The 19,739-nt window shown below is 48.0% G+C and overlaps 1 protein-coding gene across 1 annotated transcript; it reads right to left on the reverse strand.

Moving 5' to 3' along the window:
• Positions 1 to 551: 551 nt before the first annotated feature.
• On the reverse strand, positions 552 to 18,798 carry opn7b (opsin 7, group member b). The gene is made up of 6 exons (XM_066659074.1): positions 18,755 to 18,798; positions 11,710 to 11,794; positions 10,634 to 10,796; positions 6,893 to 7,020; positions 1,209 to 1,543; positions 552 to 1,043 (listed from the first exon to the last, which is right to left on the reverse strand). Exons 2-6 carry the CDS (start codon positions 11,792 to 11,794, stop codon positions 552 to 554), a joined length of 1,203 nt encoding a protein of 400 aa, XP_066515171.1. The 5' UTR covers positions 18,755 to 18,798.
• Between the last annotated feature and the right edge of the window lie 941 nt (positions 18,799 to 19,739).

The following is a 19,739-nucleotide window of genomic DNA, read 5'->3' on the forward strand; positions in this document are numbered from 1 at the left end:
TGTCGGCTGGGTGTTTATTGGTCGGTGGGGGGGCTGCAAAATATGCAGAGCAACAGATGAACCACAGTCCGTAATTATATAAGTACAAATGGCTCCTGTAACGTTAGTGGAGGTGAGAGAATGGTCAGTGAGTGTAGAGACTAGGAGGCAGTTTTAACGCAGTGGCTGATGGATTGTGGGTGTTTAAGAACTTGATCTTGAGTTTGGAAAGTGCAGAAGAGTTGGATAATCTCCCAAAGCCCATTTGGAAATGTAGATGCACCTGTGGTTTCGTTTTTAAAACCAGAAACTGCATTGCTTTAGTTGAGTGTGTGCATGTTTAATCCAAACTGACCAGGTCCATGAAACGGTCCATAGCTCTGCTCTGGTCAGATAAAGGTCCATGCTTTTTAGGTCTGCTTTGGACTGTTATATCTGTCAGTATCCAAACATTTGAGGCTTACACTTCTTCCTGGATTCCATGCAATGATCCAAAACACAGTTAAATGCAAAGTCTGTACAATATCCCACCTGTCTTTCATTTTCTTTTGTCACTCTACATTGTTTTCGCTCTAAAGAAAGTCACTCTGCATCTCGTTGGACAGCTGGCTGACCGCCACCTCACTATGTGTGGACCCTGTTAGGATGAGAACCGTCCTCTGAGGCGTAGCGTCCACGCAGCGGTGGCCTTTTCCGGGCTCTGGACAGTGCCTGCAGCTGAGGTGGCTCTCATGGAGGCCGTTGGAGAGCCGTGTGGAATGGCCCTCCTCATGGCAGGTGTTCGATGGGTGGCAGGAGTTTTTCTTCGCCGCCGCTGGGCGACACACACACAAGCACAGTGTCCTTTTGCACCAGGCGGCGTCCCTGCAGAGGGACTTGCGGAAGTTGGGCTTGAAGCCCAGGTAGACCAGAGGGTTGTAGAGGGTGGAAGACTTAGCAAACATGGCAGCGATGGCGAAGGCCACTGGGGGAACTGAATTGGGATCGACGAAAGCTGCCCACATGGACACAGCTGCGTAGGGACTCCAGGCAAAGAGGAAACCAATACACACCGCCACTGAGAGCTGAGAGGGGGGGGGGATAAACACACATGGGTTTGGTAGTGCAGTAGTAAGTATATCAAATATGTAATTAGACATGTGTATCTTGATAAATACCATGCATGATATGAATATATTTACATGTTCAGGACTAATGTAAGTCTGTTTTTCTGTTATGAAGAAGCACACCTTGACGATGAGGGTCTGAGCATTGAGAATCTTGTTCTGCGGAGACACGTGCTGCTGGACGGCCTGGCGGGACCCCCGCACCGTCACCAGGATGAAGGCATAGGAGAGGAAGATGATGGTAGAGGGCAGGATGTAGCAGAAGAAGAAGAGGCAGATGATGTAGGACATGGCTGGGAGGCTGTGACTGGGGGCGTACCAGTCGATACAGCAGGCCGTCCCATACGGCTCCGTACTGTACTGGCCCCAACCGGACAGGGGACCCACCGCAAACATAGCTGAGTAACACCACACCCCCATCACCAGCAGCAGGGCGTGAGACGAGGAGAACTTATTACCTTAGAGACAGAGACAGAGAGAGAGAGAGAGAGAGAGAGAGGGGGGGGGGGGGGGGGGGGGATTATAATGTTTCCTAATAAACACTCTACTGTTATGGAGACACTCATACACTGGACATTTCAACCTGAAATTCACCTGAACATCAACAAACATAAATAGTACAGATATTACGTGTCATTAATATTTAATACACATTGTACAAGTCCTGGGAACAGTCTTTTAGTTAAATACAAAATCACCCTGAGACCAGGCTCTTCAGACGCCATGCTGTTTTTCCAATTAGCTTAAACCCCACGGGATGAAAATGGTTGAAAAACTCAGGCATATTTATGATGTTTCAGATATTTTTATATACGACCTCAAGCATCAGCAGCAAGCGAGGGTTAATCATGTTTCCTAAGGAGACAGATATCATCCAAAGGCAGCCCATAGCCCTGGAGAATCTGAACATTACTCAGTCCTTCTGCACACCGAGCTAGACCTCAAAGGGCTTTTATTATGTTTTTTATGGGGTGTAATTATCATGTCTTGGCAGGGGTTTGGGGTTTGGAGGGAATGATCCTTCAAAAAAATAAATAAATAATAATAATAATAATATATATATATATATATATATAAAACCGCTTATCCAGTTCAGGGTCGTGGTGGGTCCAGAGCCTACCTGGAATCATTGGGCGCAAGGCGGGAATACACCCTGGAGGGGGCGCCAGTCCTTCCTGTTTTTGGACTGTGGGAGGAAACCAGAGCACCCAGAGGAAACCCACGCAGACACAGGGAGAACACACCACACTCCTCACAGACAGTCACCCGGAGGAAACCCACGCAGACACAGGGAGAACACACCACACTCCTCACAGACAGTCACCCGGAGGAAACCCACGCAGACACAGGGAGAACACACCACACTCCTCACAGACAGTCACCACGCAAACACAGGGAGAACACACCAAACTCCTCACAGACAGTCACCCAGAGGAAACCCACGCAGACACAGGGAGAACACACCACACTCCTCACAGACAGTCACCCGGAGGAAACCCACGCAGACACAGGGAGAACACACCACACTCCTCACAGACAGTCACCCGGAGGAAACCCACGCAGACACAGGGAGAACACACCACACTCCTCACAGACAGTCACCACGCAAACACAGGGAGAACACACCAAACTCCTCACAGACAGTCTCCCGGAGGAAACCCACGCAGACACAGGGAGAACACACCACACTCCTCACAGACAGTCACCCGGAGGAAACCCACGCAGAGAAGTGCACTTTCTGTTTGTAGTTTCCCAGGATTCTTTCATTTTCTCACAAATCTAAAACCTAAGATTGAATTAGAACATGCAACAAACAGCAAAGACCTCCAGGAGGAATAATGGGGTTTGTGATCCACAGCTAATTATTCATATTTTTTACAGAGCTGAGTCACATCAAATCCCCACAGCAATGTTCAGATCTAGTGTAAAGCCTTTCCAGAAGACGAGGCTCTTACTGCTGCAGCTAGAGAACAAACACTCTTCGTTTCTGAAGAAGTCGTGGGCGAGTGAGTGTCCGAAAACCTCTGCTTATAAAGTGTTTCCATTTGTTGCCGAGCTACAGACTGATTCTATGTGATAACACCCCCAGGCGGCCCAGTAACATGCCGTAATGAGAGCAAGGCCACTTCTCTTTGCTGTTCGTGCACAGCCTCCAGAACCACGTCCTCACACTTCGGAGCGACGTAAACAAATTGACATTGTCCTTTGCTTTTCACGTAAAATATTAACCAGATGCTTCTATCCTTTTATGAGGAGAAAAAGAAATAAATCACCGTGAAGATCATGAGTTCTTCTTCTTCCTCGTGACACATAACTCTGTGGCATACATCAGGCTGCATTCGGCTTCTTCACGTTCATTCCACGTGATCATGAATCCCTACAGCGTTAAAGAAACTGAACCGAAAGGGGTCCCTTAGTGGAAACACTGAAGATTTTTGAGTGTTTAGTAACAGTGTGACCTCGGAAATGTAACTGAGTCTCTGAGTTATGTGAATGTCAATATATACATTTATTTTAGTTATAGATTTTGTTGCACGTGTTGGAGAATGTCAAACAAACTGGGTTCACTAAAGAAAACGTTTAAGGTTCAGGAGCCCCGGACCCATATTTATGAGTATAGTATAGTTATGGTTTGACCTTGTGGATGTAGAGGTATGTTTACAGTGTTATTGTTAATGTAACTATGTTAATTTATTTCAATTACACCTTAATAAAGATTTCCTTTAACACAAATGTGAAGCACAATGTAAATAATGACGTTTGATTAAAGGAATGGACTTTGCAGTGTGTTAAACCTGTTTATTGTATTATTAATATTTTTTATATGTGAAGAAATCTAAGAGAAACTGTGCACTTAAAGGAAAGATTAAAGAGCACCAGACACATTTTTGAGTGTGTTTAGTTAGTGATACTGTGAATGCAAACAAATTTGGAAACCCACGCAGACACAGGGAGAACACACCACACTCCTCATAGACAGTCACCCGGAGGAAACCCACACAGACACAGGGAGAACACACCACACTCCTCATAGACAGTCACCCGGAGGAAACCCACGCAGACACAGAGAGAACACACCACACTCCTCACAGACAGTCACCCGGAGGAAACCCACACAGACACAGGGAGAACACACCACACTCCTCACAGACAGTCACCTGGAGGAAACCCACACAGACACAGGGAGAACACACCACACTCCTCACAGACAGTCACCTGGAGGAAACCCACGCAGACACAGGGAGAACACACCACACTCCTCACAGACAGTCACCTGGAGGAAACCCACGCAGACACAGGGAGAACACACCACGCTCCTCACAGACAGTCACCCGGAGGAAACCCACGCAGACACAGGGAGAACACACCACACTCCTCACAGACAGTCACCCGGAGGAAACCCACGCGGACACAGGGAGAACACACCAAACTCCTCACAGACAGTCACCTGGAGGAAACCCACGCAGACACAGGGAGAACACACCACACTCCTCACAGACAGTCACCTGGAGGAAACCCACGCAGACACAGGGAGAACACACCACGCTCCTCACAGACAGTCACCCGGAGGAAACCCACGCAGACACAGGGAGAACACACCACACTCCTCACAGACAGTCACCCGGAGGAAACCCACGCGGACACAGGGAGAACACACCAAACTCCTCACAGACAGTCACCTGGAGGAAACCCACGCAGACACAGGGAGAACACACCACACTCCTCACAGACAGTCACCTGGAGGAAACCCACGCAGACACAGGGAGAACACACCACGCTCCTCACAGACAGTCACCCGGAGGAAACCCACGCAGACACAGAGAGAACACACCACACTCCTCACAGACAGTCACCCGGAGGAAACCCACGCAGACACAGAGAGAACACACCACACTCCTCACAGACAGTCACCTGGAGGAAACCCACGCAGACACAGGGAGAACACACCACACTCCTCACAGACAGTCACCCGGAGGAAACCCACGCAGACACAGAGAGAACACACCACGCTCCTCATAGACAGTCACCCAGAGGAAACCCACGCAGACACAGGGAGAACACACCACACTCCTCACAGACAGTCACCCGGAGGAAACCCACACAGACACAGAGAGAACACACCACACTCCTCACAGACAGTCACCCGGAGGAAACCCACGCAGACACAGAGAGAACACACCACACTCCTCACAGACAGTCACCCGGAGGAAACCCACGCAGACACAGAGAGAACACACCACACTCCTCACAGACAGTCACCCGGAGGAAACCCACACAGACACAGGGAGAACACACCACACTCCTCACAGACAGTCACCTGGAGGAAACCCACGCAGACACAGGGAGAACACACCACGCTCCTCACAGACAGTCACCCGGAGGAAACCCACGCAGACACAGGGAGAACACACCACACTCCTCACACACAGTCACCCGGAGCAGGACTCGAACCCACAACCTCCAGGACTGCGACACTCCCTGCTGCGCCACAGTGCCGCTCTACTCTATTCATTATTACACTAATATTGCATTGTGTTACATGTGTAAACAACCTCAAATAAAATGGGTTCCTTAGAGGACACATTATTATTGTGAGCGTATATTTAGTGTGTGATCTTATGAATGTAAATAAACTTCTTATTGTCTTACTGTTTACATAAGCACTGCATATAAATGCTTCATTTTCTAAAATAGCACATTCAAAACATTAGTGTGGCCATCTACCTGAGAGTGTCAGGGACTGGAGTTAGTTACACAAGTCTTTCACAGTGAGATCTTTCTCTAAGCATCAGAGCATGAAAACCACTTCCAATGAAGCGAACATTAAATTCAATTACCAACAGAACTCCATGCTCCGGGTCCTTCCGGCCACAGCACATTACTCAGCATTATTTTGGTTCCAAATTGGCACCGTCCTTTATTTTGTAAATTAAATATTGCGTGACACCATTTACAACAAAAAAACCCTTTCATCTGGAGCTCAATCAGATTTGTTTCTCCTTCCACAGAAAAAGTGAAGACCTCTCCATAACACTTCAAAGCCCTTGAAATCTGATTTTCTTCTGCTGATCTCCAAATGACATCACAGAGGCTCAATGTCTATACTCACTGTCCATCGCTGACCGCAGGAGCACTTTGTAGGTCGGTGGATCATTCTCAGCGCTGCAGTGACACTGACGTGGTGGTGGTGTGTTAGTGTGTGTTGTGCTGGTGTAGAGTGGATCAGACACAGCAGTGCTGCTGGAGTTTTTAAACCCTGTGTCCACTCTCTGTCCACTCTGTGAGACACTCCTCCCTCGTTGGTCCACCTTGTAGATGTAGAGTCAGAGACAGTAGCTCATCTGTCGCTGCACAGTGTGTGTCGCTCGTCCTCTAGTCCTTCATCAGTGACACAGGACGCTGTCGGCTGGATGTTTTTGGTCGGTGGACTGTTCTCAGTCCAGACACTGAGGGGTTTAAAAACTCCAGCAACACTGCTGTGTCTGATCCACTCTACACCAGCACAACACACACTAACACACCACCACCACGTCAGTGTCACTGCAGCGCTGAGAATGATCCACCACCACATCACACCTGCTCTGTGGGGGTTTTGTGGGGGTCCTGGCTGTTGAAGAACCTCAAAGAACCTTCTGCATGATTAAAGGGTTCAGATTGATGGAGAATTGGCTACAGATGGTTCTATGAATTCTATGGGTTCTTCTATTGTTAAGATATCAAGCATTTTACAGTAGAAAAAAAACATTTTTGTGGCAATATAGAACACTTCTGTGTGTGTGTGTGTGTGTGTGTGTGTGTATAAATACCGTAGTTGGGGCAGCAGACTTTGAACCAGCAGACAGACGAGAGAACGGTCAGATTACTGAGACTGCACAAGCCAAACAGAACCCCACAGAAGGCATAGCACAGACACATCAGCTCAGTAAAGAGCCACCTGCAGAAGGAGAGGGAGAGAGAGAGAGAGAGAGAATCCATCATCAAATATCCTCTTATCACTAACCCACTGGACACACCGCATGACCACTGCACATATTACTCTTGCATTCTGTGTTGGTTGATTTTACCCTCTCTCTATCTCCCTCCCTCTCTCTCTATCTCTCTGTGTGTGTGTGTGTGTTCTGAATCTTTCCTTACTATGTTTTTCAAAACCAGGGCACTTTTCCTCTGAAGATAAAGAACAAAGGATTCAGAAGAGTGCAGCATCATCGCCTTTATTATGACCTCAATCTCAGCATCGTCTCTCACTCTCTCTCTCTCTCTGTCTCTCTGTCTCACTCTGTCTCTCTGTCTCTCTCTCCCTCTCTGTCTCTCTCTCCCTCTCTGTCTCTCTCTCCCTCTCTGTCTCTCTGTCTCTCTCTCCCTCTCTGTCTCTCTCTCCCTCTCTGTCTCTCTCTCCCTCTCTGTCTCTCTCTCCCTCTCTGTCTCTCTGTCTCTCTCTCCCTCTCTGTCTCTCTCTCCCTCTCTGTCTCTCTGTCTCTCTCTCCCTCTCTTCTCTCTCCCCCTCACTGATCATCGATGAAAACAATGAAATGTAAATCTCTACAGATCTGGTGCATAATGATTACTGTAAATAGAGTTAACAATATGAAGATAAAGAGAAGAGAGACATGTGTCACACTCTCAGAACTCTCAGTCTCTGTGGTGATACCCTCGAGGGGACATTTCCTTTAGTTTGGGAACATAACTGTACCTTATTCAATTAGAATTGTAGATTTCAAAACTGTGTTGGGGTCATTATTCGCCCCGTTTCATCTCCAGGACTTTTATTGTGTTCTTTTATTCTCCACAGTTGTATAATGAAAGATTACAGAGATCCCCCTCTCCTTCTGGAGAAGAGAATGTAATGAACCTTTAGGGACACAACTGGACTCTAACACCACTGCTGTACCTTTAAAGATACACTCCACTGTTTGTAGCTTTAGAGACAGTAATGTACCTCTGCTGTACCTTTAAAGATACACTCCACTGTTTGTAGCTTTAGTGACAGTAATGTACCACTGCTGCACCTTTAAAGATACACTCCACTGTTTGTAGCTTTAGAGACAGTAATGTACCACTGCTGCACCTTTAAAGATACACTACACTGTTTGTAGGCTTAGTGACAGTAATGTACCTCTGCTGTACCTTTAAAGATACACTCCACTGTTTGTAGCCTTAGTAACAGTAATGTACCCCTGCTGCACCTTTAAAGATACACTCCACTGTTTGTAGCCTTAGTGACAGTAATGTACCACTGCTGTACCTTTAAAGATACACTCCACTGTTTGTAGCTTTAGTGACAGTAATGTACCTCTGCTGCACCTTTAAAGATACACTCCACTGTTTGTAGCCTTAGTAACAGTAATGTACCCCTGCTGCACCTTTAAAGATACACTCCACTGTTTGTAGCTTTAGTGACAGTAATGTACCACTGCTGCACCTTTAAAGATACACTCCACTGTTTGTAGCCTTAGTAACAGTAATGTACCCCTGCTGCACCTTTAAAGATACACTCCACTGTTTGTAGCTTTAGTGACAGTAATGTACCACTGCTGCACCTTTAAAGATACACTCCACTGTTTGTAGCCTTAGTGACAGTAATGTACCTCTGCTGCACCTTTAAAGATACACTCCACTGTTTGTAGCTTTAGTGACAGTAATGTACCTCTGCTGCACCTTTAAAGATACACTCCACTGTTTGTAGCTTTAGTGACAGTAATGTACCTCTGCTGCACCTTTAAAGATACACTCCACTGTTTGTAGCTTTAGTGACAGTAATGTACCTCTGCTGCACCTTTAAAGATACACTCCACTGTTTGTAGCTTTAGTGACAGTAATGTACCACTGCTGCACCTTTAAAGATACACTCCACTGTTTGTAGCTTTAGTGACAGTAATGTACCTCTGCTGCACCTTTAAAGATACACTCCACTGTTTGTAGCTTTAGTGACAGTAATGTACCTCTGCTGCACCTTTAAAGATACACTCCACTGTTTGTAGCTTTAGTGACAGTAATGTACCTCTGCTGCACCTTTAAAGATACACTCCACTGTTTGTAGCTTTAGTGACAGTAATGTACCACTGCTGCACCTTTAAAGATACACTCCACTGTTTGTAGCCTTAGTGACAGTAATGTACCTCTGCTGCACCTTTAAAGATACACTCCACTGTTTGTAGCTTTAGTGACAGTAATGTACCTCTGCTGCACCTTTAAAGATACACTCCACTGTTTGTAGCTTTAGTGACAGTAATGTACCTCTGCTGCACCTTTAAAGATACACTCCACTGTTTGTAGCTTTAGTGACAGTAATGTACCTCTGCTGCACCTTTAAAGATACACTCCACTGTTTGTAGCTTTAGTGACAGTAATGTACCACTGCTGCACCTTTAAAGATACACTCCACTGTTTGTAGCCTTAGTAACAGTAATGTACCCCTGCTGCACCTTTAAAGATACACTCCACTGTTTGTAGCTTTAGTGACAGTAATGTACCACTGCTGCACCTTTAAAGATACACTCCACTGTTTGTAGCCTTAGTGACAGTAATGTACCTCTGCTGCACCTTTAAAGATACACTCCACTGTTTGTAGCTTTAGTGACAGTAATGTACCTCTGCTGCACCTTTAAAGATACACTCCACTGTTTGTAGCTTTAGTGACAGTAATGTACCACTGCTGTACCTTTAAAGATACACTCCACTGTTTGTAGCCTTAGAGACAGTAATGTACCACTGCTGCACCTTTAAAGATACACTCCACTGTTTGTAGCCTTAGTGACAGTAATGTACCTCTGCTGCACCTTTAAAGATACACTCCACTGTTTGTAGCTTTAGTGACAGTAATGTACCTCTGCTGCACCTTTAAAGATACACTCCACTGTTTGTAGCTTTAGTGACAGTAATGTACCACTGCTGTACCTTTAAAGATACACTCCACTGTTTGTAGCTTTAGTGACAGTAATGTACCTCTGCTGTACCTTTAAAGATACACTCCACTGTTTGTAGCTTTAGTGACAGTAATGTACCACTGCTGCACCTTTAAAGATACACTCCACTGTTTGTAGCCTAAGTGACAGTAATGTACCACTGCTGTACCTTTAAAGATACACTCCACTGTTTGTAGCTTTAGTGACAGTAATGTACCACTGCTGCACCTTTAAAGATACACTCCACTGTTTGTAGCTTTAGTGACAGTAATGTACCACTGCTGCACCTTTAAAGATACACTCCACTGTTTGTAGATTTAGTGACAGTAATGTACCACTGCTGCACCTTTAAAGATACACTCCACTGTTTGTAGCTTTAGTGACAGTAATGTACCACTGCTGCACCTTTAAAGATACACTCCACTGTTTGTAGCTTTAGTGACAGTAATGTACCACTGCTGTACCTTTAAAGATACACTCACTGTTTGTAGCTTTAGTGACAGTAATGTACCACTGCTGTACTTTAAAGATACACTCCACTGTTTGTAGCCTTAGAGACCAATAACGAAGCTCTACTTCGACAAATCACTGGTGTAAATGGAAGAAGACAGTAATAACCACCTCAAGGTTCATGAGACCCTTTACCTGTGAGCGAAAGCAGAAGGGATGGCGAAGGGAAAGAGACAGATGGTCATCCCCAGGTCACTGATGGACAGATTCACGATGAAAAACTCAGCCGGCTTCAGAGACGACTTTTTACGATAAGCGACAAACAACAGGATGGTGTTCCCCACCAAAGAAAACACTCCTGAGAGAGAGCGAGAGAGAGAGAGAGAGAGAGAGAGAGAGAGAGAGAGAGAGAGAGAGAGAAACAGGGAGAGAGAGAGAGGGGGCGGGGTGGATTAGTGGGATACACAGAAGGACGAGAGAAAAATGAGAAAATGGGTATGAGAGAGACAGGACGAGGATGAGAAAGAGAGAGGTAGAGAGAGGGAGAGGTTGAGAGAGAGAGAGAGAGAGCGAGCGAGAGAGAGAGAGAGAGCGAGCGAGAGAGAGAGAGAGAGCGAGCGAGAGAGAGAGAGAGAGCGAGCGAGAGAGAGAGAGACAGGACAGAGATAGAAAAGAGGAAGAGGGAAAAAGAATGAGAGAAAAGAAACACCTCATTTGTCCGAGGATGAATCTTGAATGCTTGGATGTCATGGGGGAACACGGATCAGTTTGTGCCTCAGACCCTGACCCTGGACTCCAGGGAAATCCTGAGGCTCAGGAACTCAAATGGGGGGCAGACTTCATCCTGAAGCATCAGGCAGCTTTGCCCTTAACTGAGGGAACAACTCTCAAACTGTAGAGTCTGAACTGACAGTCTGAGAAACCACCACCCACTCAACACTTAGGCAAGACAAGTTTAACCCTAACTCTAACCTGAGCACTATATATATACACACGGGCATTCCAAAGTCCCTCAGACAAGTTGATGGTGGTCTCTTGGGATTCCTAAATCCCTAAAGCTCTAAACGTCACTGTAAATCTAATACTAAGCTCCAAAAGATTAGAAGTGGCAGTGTTTTGTAAAAGTTTAACACCTAACAATAAAAATAATGCAAATATAAAGAATGTCATAAATTTCTAAGGTTCTCTTTCTTCAGGAATGATGTGTACTGTATGTGTCTACGTTATAGAAATGCCACGTGTCACACAAGCCACTGGTCCCTTTCACTCACCAAAAATAGTGTAGGCAGTCCCCAGGAGAAAGTCATACTCTTTGGAAATCGTAGACACAAAGGTGACTTCAGAGGCATTTCCCATCTGCACAGAGAGAGAGAGAGAGAGAGAGAGAGAGGGGAGAGAGGGAGAGAGAGGAGAGAGAGAGAGAGAGGGAGAGAGAGGAGAGAGAGAGGGGGAGAGAGAGAGAGAGACAGAGAGAGAGAGAGAGAGAGGAGAGAGAGAGAGAGACAGAGAGAGTGAGAGAGAGAGAGAGAGTTGAGCAAAGAACACAGTCCCCTCTCTCAGCTGGTCCTGAGCTACAGTTCACCACCCTCCCTACCACACACTAACACACCCCCACTAACACACACTAACACACCCCCACTGACACACACTAACACACCCCACTGACACACACTAACACACCCCCACTGACACACACTAACACACCCCCACTGACACACACTAACCCTCAATCAGCTCAGGACCAGAACTCAGCAGATCCGATCAGACCCGACCAAATTACTGCACGAATAAAAGAACAGTACAGACACTATTGGGAAACTCAAACTAAATCACAGAGTAAAATGCAGTGTTATCTGGCCCTAAAGCGGCAGTACACTGTGGCACAGTACCTCAGCACAGTGACTGACCGAGACCTGAGAACCACCCTGACCAGGTACAGACTCAGTCAGCACGGTCTGGCCATAGAGACGGGCAGACACAGACAGACCTGGCTGCCTCAGGAGCAGAGACTCTGCCAGCAGTGCGGCTTCAGTCGACCCGAGACAGAGCTGCACTTCCTCACAGAATGCCCAAAGTACACTGAGCTCCGCAAAGAGTTCTACATTAAATTTAGCGAAATACACCCGTCCTTCACAGCCCTGACCCCCACAGACAGACTCCCGTATCTGCTGGGAGAACAGAGAGAGAGCTGCACTCTCGCAGCCCGATACGTCCTCGCCTGCCATCGCAAAAGGGACAGTGAGTGACCCTGTCAAACACCCAAACACACACACACACACACACACCATATATAACCTTTCCCCCAGTTCCGGTCGCTGTGGTGAATGTTGCCGGGTGTTTCCAAGTTCTAAAGAGTTAACCCCTGTATTTATTTAATTCAATATTTTATTGTTTAATTCAATGTTTATGTTCTTCTTAAATTTTAAATTGTAACCCAGGCTTTGACAATACAAATGTAACTAATTTGTCATGTCAATAAAGAAAAATTTAAAGAGAGAGAGAGAGAGAGAGAGGAGAGAGAGAGAGTGAGAAAGAGAGAGAGTGAGAGAGAGACAGAGAGAGAGAGAGGAGAGAGAGAGAGGGAGGAGAGAGAGAGAGAGAAAGAGAGAGAATGAGAAAGAGAGAGAGTGAGAGAGAGAGAGAGGGGGGAGAGGGAGTGAGAAAGAGAGAGTGAGAGAGAGAAAGAGAGACAGAGAGAGGGGGGAGAGAGAGAGAGAAGAGAGACACAGAGAGAGGAGGGAGAGAGAGAAAGAGAGACACAGAGAGAGGGGGGAGAGAGAGAGTGAGAAAGAGAATGTGAGAGAGGGGGGGAGAGAGTGAGAGTGTGGGAGAGAGAGAAATAGAGAGCGAGAGAGAGAGAAATAGAGAGAGAGAGAGAGAGAGAGAGAGAGAGAGAGAGAGAGGGGGGGGGGAGAGAGAGAGAGAAAGAGGGGAGAGAGAGTGAGAAAGAGAGACTTCTAACTTCAAACCTACTTTATTGACACAGTTAATTACCTAAGAGGTAATAAATTGCAAAATTTTAAAAAGAGAAAAAAAAAAAAATGATGAATAAATTAGCTCAAAAAAGATAAAATTAAGAAAAACAACATTAAAAATTAGTGAGATCAAAAAAACACCAAATAAGAGACAGAGGGTAAAGTAAACTCTAAAAAGAGAAAACTAAGGCCTCATCCTCGTTATTCTCACACAACACCCCCCCCTGACCCCACACTTCATAAAAGGCCTGGAGGTTCTGGGTCAGCTTAAAGAAAGCGAACTCCACCTTCAGCCTGAACCTGACAGCAGCTCTAAGCATGTTTTCGGGGTCCACCTCTCCCCGCCCCAGCTTCCTGTTCTTACGCGACAGCCACACAGCCAGCTTCCCCTGCCCTATCAGGAAGTTCAGGAGGCATATCTTATTTTTGTCATTAGCCCTGTACCTGGGTCCAAACACGTAAAGACTGTCTGTCCATAATACCCCCAATCGAGCAGACCACTGCTTCAGCAGCGCCAGCATCCCCTCCAACCTCCCGCACTTTAAAAACAGGTGCTCCACTGTCTCCTCACTGCTGCAGAATGGACACCCGCTCCCTGTAGTGGGGTCAATATGCGCTATGTATCTGTTTGTGGCCACAGCCCCATGCACCACCCTCCACTGCAGGTCCCCCACCCGCTTCTCTATTGGAGGTTTGTACAGGGATCTCCAGCAGCCTCGTGGGGAAGAGCCCGACGCCAACAGACCCGACCATCTCGACTCCTTCAGTCCAGAGAGAGAGGTCCTGTGTCGGACCTTCACACACGCAGCATACAGTGCCTTTTTCGAGATGTCATCAAAGGTCTGAAGTTGAGGCACTGTGAAGGTCAGGAGTGCTCCCTCTTCTTCACAATGCTCTGCGGTGTTAGGACAGATGTGGAGAGAGGGAAAAGACCTCTCTTCTCCAGCTGTGGGACGATTAAGAGCTTCCCTGAAGGTGGTGGGCAGTGCCAAGGCGACCTCCCTCAGGACCCTCTGCAGTAGTCGAGTGGACAACACCCCAGTCTCTGCTCTCAAGGCCTCTGTCGACTTCCAGCCCTCCTGCACTCTCAAGTCGCCCAGCTTTGTGATGCCAGCTCTTCGGAATCTCCATCGAAGGCTCGGAGCAGAGAGTACATTGGTCTGGATCAGGGGATTGAAGAACAGGGGCTCTTCCTCAATAGAGGGAAGGACCTCAGCCTCAGTCCTGGTAGCCTTTATGACCGAGGACCAGGCTCTCAGAACAGACTGGTAAAAACCTGTTGTTCCAGCCAGGTTCATCTCAGTCAGCTGCAGAACGAACAAATGTCTGTCATATGCTAGGTTTTCCACGCGTCGTAGAAGGGCACAGGCTGTAGCAGTCCATGCCAAGCCCGACGTGTACAGCAGTCTCTGAGCCGTCTGCAGCCTGAATGCCTGGATACGGCTGGGTAAGTCTATCAGCCCCTGCCCTCCCTCACTCACCGGCAGATAGAGAACAGAGGCGCGGGTCCAGTGTTGTCCACTCCAGAAAAAGTCCACAGTCTTCCGCTGTAGTTCCGACACGAGGGAGGCAGGTGGATCCAGCACCAGGAACTTGTGCCACAGCCTGGAGACGATCAGGTTATTAACGACCAGAACTCTCCCCCTGTAGGACAGCCGGGGCAGGACCCAGGTCCATTTAGATAACCTAGCGCATACCTTCTCCACTACCCCCTCCCAGTTCTTTTCTCTGTACCTCTCAGTACCTAGAAACACACCCAGATATTTCAGGCCCTGCACCCCCCACAGTAAGCCTTCTGGCAACATCGGGAACCCCCTTCCCTGCCATCGTCCCAAAATAAAGCTCTCTGACTTACCCCAGTTAACTCTGGCTGAGGATGCTCTCGCGTAAACGCACAGAGCCTTAGTCAGTTCATGAATGTCCCCCTCTCCTCTAATAAAAACAGTTATATCGTCTGCGTACGCAGACAACACAACTTTTTCCTCCAAACCTGGTATTCCCAGCCCTTCGAGTCTAGACCTTAGCCTACATAGCAAAGGCTCTATCGCCAAACTGTACAGCTGCCCAGACAAAGGGCATCCCTGCCGGACCCCCCGTCCCATCCTAATTGGGCAACTGAGTCCACCCCCCACTTTCAGCAGGACTGAGGCCTCTGTGTACAGCAGGCGAACCCAGGATATAAAACCATTCCCCAAACCAAAACTCTGCAACACATCAAAAAGATAAAAGTGGTCAACTCTATCAAAGGCCTTTTCCTGGTCAATGGAGAGAAGACCTACATCACAAGAGGAGAGAGTGCATAAGTCAATAACATCCCGCACCATGAACAAATTGTCTATTATAGTCCGTTGTGGAACACAGTAAGTCTGGTTGGGGTTCACCAGCACATGCATGTACTCCTTCAGTCTATTTGACAGACACCTGGACAAGATTTTATAGTCCGTGCACAGCAGCGCCACCGGTCTCCAGTTCTTTAAAAGACCCAGGTCCCCCTTCTTAGGGAGAAGAGTGAGTACAGCTCTAGTACAACTGAGGGGCAGTCGCCCGACCTGTAGGGACCATTTAAAAACCGCAAGTAAATCTGGTCCAATGACATTCCAGAAGCGCTTGTAAAACTCGGCTGGCAAGCCGTCAATGCCAGGAGAGCGTCCGGAGGAAAGCTGCTGTACGGCAGCCGTGAGTTCGTACAGCTCAATCTCCGAGTCCAGAGCTTCAACATCTGTTTCATTCAGTTTTGGAAGACCTTCCAGAAGGTCTTCCCTGCTCCCAGGGTCAGTGGCATCGGCGCTATAAAGGTCAGTGTAAAAGTCCATGGCGATCTGCCTCATTTCACCAGGTGCTGAGGTCAGGAGTCCATCCGGACGCCGAAGAAACATCATAGGGTTGGAGTGGACAGCCTTCCGCTCCAGGTTAAAAAAGAAGGCACTCGGGGCATCCATGTCTTTGATGCTAGCCACACGAGCTCTAATCAGGGCTCCTTTCACCTGCTCATGGAGAAGGGAACCCAATGTCCGTCTCTTTTCCTCCAAGAGGTTCCTTGGTCCTGTGTAGTTCCCAACTATAAAATTATTCTCTAAAAGTCTGATCTCCCTTTCTAGCCCCAGAATGGTGTCCTTCACTGCTGCAGCTGTGTGTGCGGTGTACTGCTGACAGAAATATTTAATCTGAGCCTTCCCCACTTCCCACCACAGACTCACATTCTCAAACTCTGTCAGCTGCTGTCTCCACGCTTCCCAAAAAAACCCAAAATTTTCACAAAATCTCACGTCATGCAAAAGGTTTATATTAAAACGCCAGTGGTATTTGGGCCTCGGTGTGTCGGTCAGCACTAGGTCCAGAAAAACTGCACGGTGGTCCGAGAACACACAGGGAACCATAAAAACATTAAGAACTCTACTCCTATCCCCTTTAGTCACGTAAAACCTGTCGAGTCTGGCAGCACTGACCCTCGTCTCAAAAATCTTAACCCACGTGTACTGTTTCATGGTCTCATTACAGTCTCTCCATGGATCCACAAACCCCCCCTCCCTGAGCAGAGCACTCAGCACTGCAGCCGACTCAGGGTGTGGCTCCTCCCCGGTCCTGTCCAGAGTGAAGTCTGTGGTGCAGTTCCAGTCTCCCCCCATTACTACTACAGTCTGATTATCACACTGACGTAAGCAGCCCCTCAGTTTCTGCAGTAAACGGACCCGCTCTCCACCGTGAGTGGGAGCATAAATATTAATAAAGAGGAGTCTCGTCCCCCTAATGTCTCCCTGCACCAGTAAAACCCGACCCGGCTCCAACTCAGTGACCTGCATGTTCCCCATCCCCACTCTCCGTGAGAACAGCACTGCCACCCCAGCACTGACACTAGAGCCATGGCTAAGAACATACTCCCCGTCCCACCACATGCCCCACTCCACCTCATTGTCTCTATCACTGTGTGTCTCTTGCAAAAAAATAACATCAGCTCTCTTCTTCTTAATAAACTCAGCTAACATTGCCCTTTTACTCCTGTCCCTCCCCCCGTTCATGTTTAGAGAGGCTACTCTGAGTGTCTCCATCATAGAGTTAGAGAATAGAGAGAAGACAGAGAAACAGACAACAGTCAGAAGAGAGATCACCAACAGTGGACTACTCATTGTTTCAAACGTTTAACCGGGGCTTTACCCCTCCGCAGTTTAGTCACTATTTTCTTTAATCGATAACGCTTTTGTTTACTCAGTTCATCAAAGCTGGCCGTTCTGCGCAGCCTTTCCACAGAAGCAATGATCTTATCTACATCAGGAAAGATTTCAACCACATCAACCACTTTACCAAACGTTTTATCTAAGAACTCATTAATCTCACCGAGCGTGTGGAGCGGCCGGTCCTCCCCGGCCTGAGACAACATGTCAGAAACATCAGAGAGAGTATCATCCTCCCCTCCCTGACTCACCTCCATATCCAACACCTCACCATCAGCCGCCTGGCCTTCTCCAGCAGCTTCCACCACTGCACAAGACACACCACTATTCACTGCACCTGCACTCGGCTCCGGAGAAGCCTGAGCCTCACCAGACTGAACCACATTATTACAGTCCTCCATATTCTTCTCAACAACACCAGAAACCTGAACACCTTCACCCGCTCCTGCAGTGACCCCCATCCCAGAACCACCTGCAGTGACACCACTCACCTCTACACCTACACCCTCTGTACCCACAGCCCCTACCTCATTCTCTCCTACAGCAACACCGTCACCTTCTCCAGCACTGGCCTCACCCACTGATACACCACCATCGCCATCTCCAGCCTTAGCCCCTCCCACAAAAACCTCACTATCTCTATCTACAGCTGTAGCCCCTCCCACCGGAACACCACTCACCTCCGCACCTTCCCCTTCTCCAGTTGTAGCCCCTCCCACAGAAACGCCGCTGACGTTCAAAACGTTAGCCCCAGATGTCGGCCTGTCCTCCCCGGCACCAGGGCTCGTGCTTGGCCCAGACCCTGCACCGTCACTCTCTGGTTTATGTGGACAAGCCATCTTTTTGTGCCCTATGTCTCCACACTCAAAGCACCTCATGCTGCCAGTACTTGCGTAGAGCACGTATGATTTTCCCTCATAAACCACTCTGAACGATACATTCAGAGACGGTTCATTCAGGAACATGAGGACACGCCTCCTGAACGACATCACATGCTGTAGAGCAGGATGTTTACAGTTTAATGGAATCGCTCTCATATCCCCGGCCACGCGCCCAAACCGCGAAAGCTCGCGGACAATATCCCCGTCAGGTATAAACGGGGGAACGTTAGAAACCGTCACCCTCGAGACGGGAGAAACCAGCGGAGCAACCGCATAAAACTCTCCACTCACCTTGAGTCCGTACTCGATCAGCCTGTGGACCAACTCCTGCTCCCTCACAAACACCACCACGGCCTTGTTCATCCGCGACGCCGAGACAATGTTCTCACACCTCACCCGGTCCCCCACCGCTAACAGCACATTCTCCACAGACAGAGCAGGGTCCGCCTCGCACCGAACCCCGTTACGGAGTGAGAGGGACGGGGCCTGACCGCTCAGGTGAGATGCCATTCCCACCCCCGCCACAGAGACGGAGCAAAAACCTTCCCGCGCTAACCCTCTACTAACAGAACGGTGCACAGTTCAATAAACTACACACACAACAGCCCAGAAACCCAGAAAAAACTAACGCAAAAGAAGTAACGTTGAAAATAGAATTCAAACGCTCTCACAAACACAACGTCCATAGAACGCGCTCCCACTCACACACCATCACTCACTCAGAGAGAGAGACAGAGAGAGAGAGAGAGAGAGAGAAAGAGACAGAGAGAGAGAGGGGGGGGGGGAGAGAGAAAGAGAGACACAGAGAGGGGGGAGAGAGAGAGTGAGAAAGAGAATGTGAGAGTGGGGGAGAGTGAAATAGAGAGCGAGAGAGAGAGAGAGAGAGAGGGGGGGGAGAGAGAGAGAGAGAAAGAGAGAGAGAAAGAGAGACAGAGAGAGAGGGGGGGGAGAGAGAGAAAGAGAGACACAGAGAGGGGGGAGAGAGAGAGTGAGAAAGAGAATGTGAGAGGGGGAGAGAGTGAAATAGAGAGCGAGAGAGAGAGAAATAGAGAGAGAGAGAGAGTGAGAAAGAGAGTGTGAGAGAGAGACAGAGAGAGAGAGAAAGAGAGACACAGAGAGAGGAGGGAGAGAGAGAGTGAGAAAGATAATGTGAGAGAGGGGGGGAGAGAGTGAGAGTATGAGAGAGAGAGAAATAGAGAGAGAGAGAGCTGTTGAAGAAGTGTAATCATCTGTAGTGTGTTCTCCTGGTGTCTACAAAAAAGAATAAAAAACAGAC

The sequence above is a fragment of the Hoplias malabaricus genome, unplaced genomic scaffold, assembly GCF_029633855.1.
Source record: "Hoplias malabaricus isolate fHopMal1 unplaced genomic scaffold, fHopMal1.hap1 scaffold_63, whole genome shotgun sequence".
Taxonomy (NCBI): domain Eukaryota; kingdom Metazoa; phylum Chordata; class Actinopteri; order Characiformes; family Erythrinidae; genus Hoplias; species Hoplias malabaricus.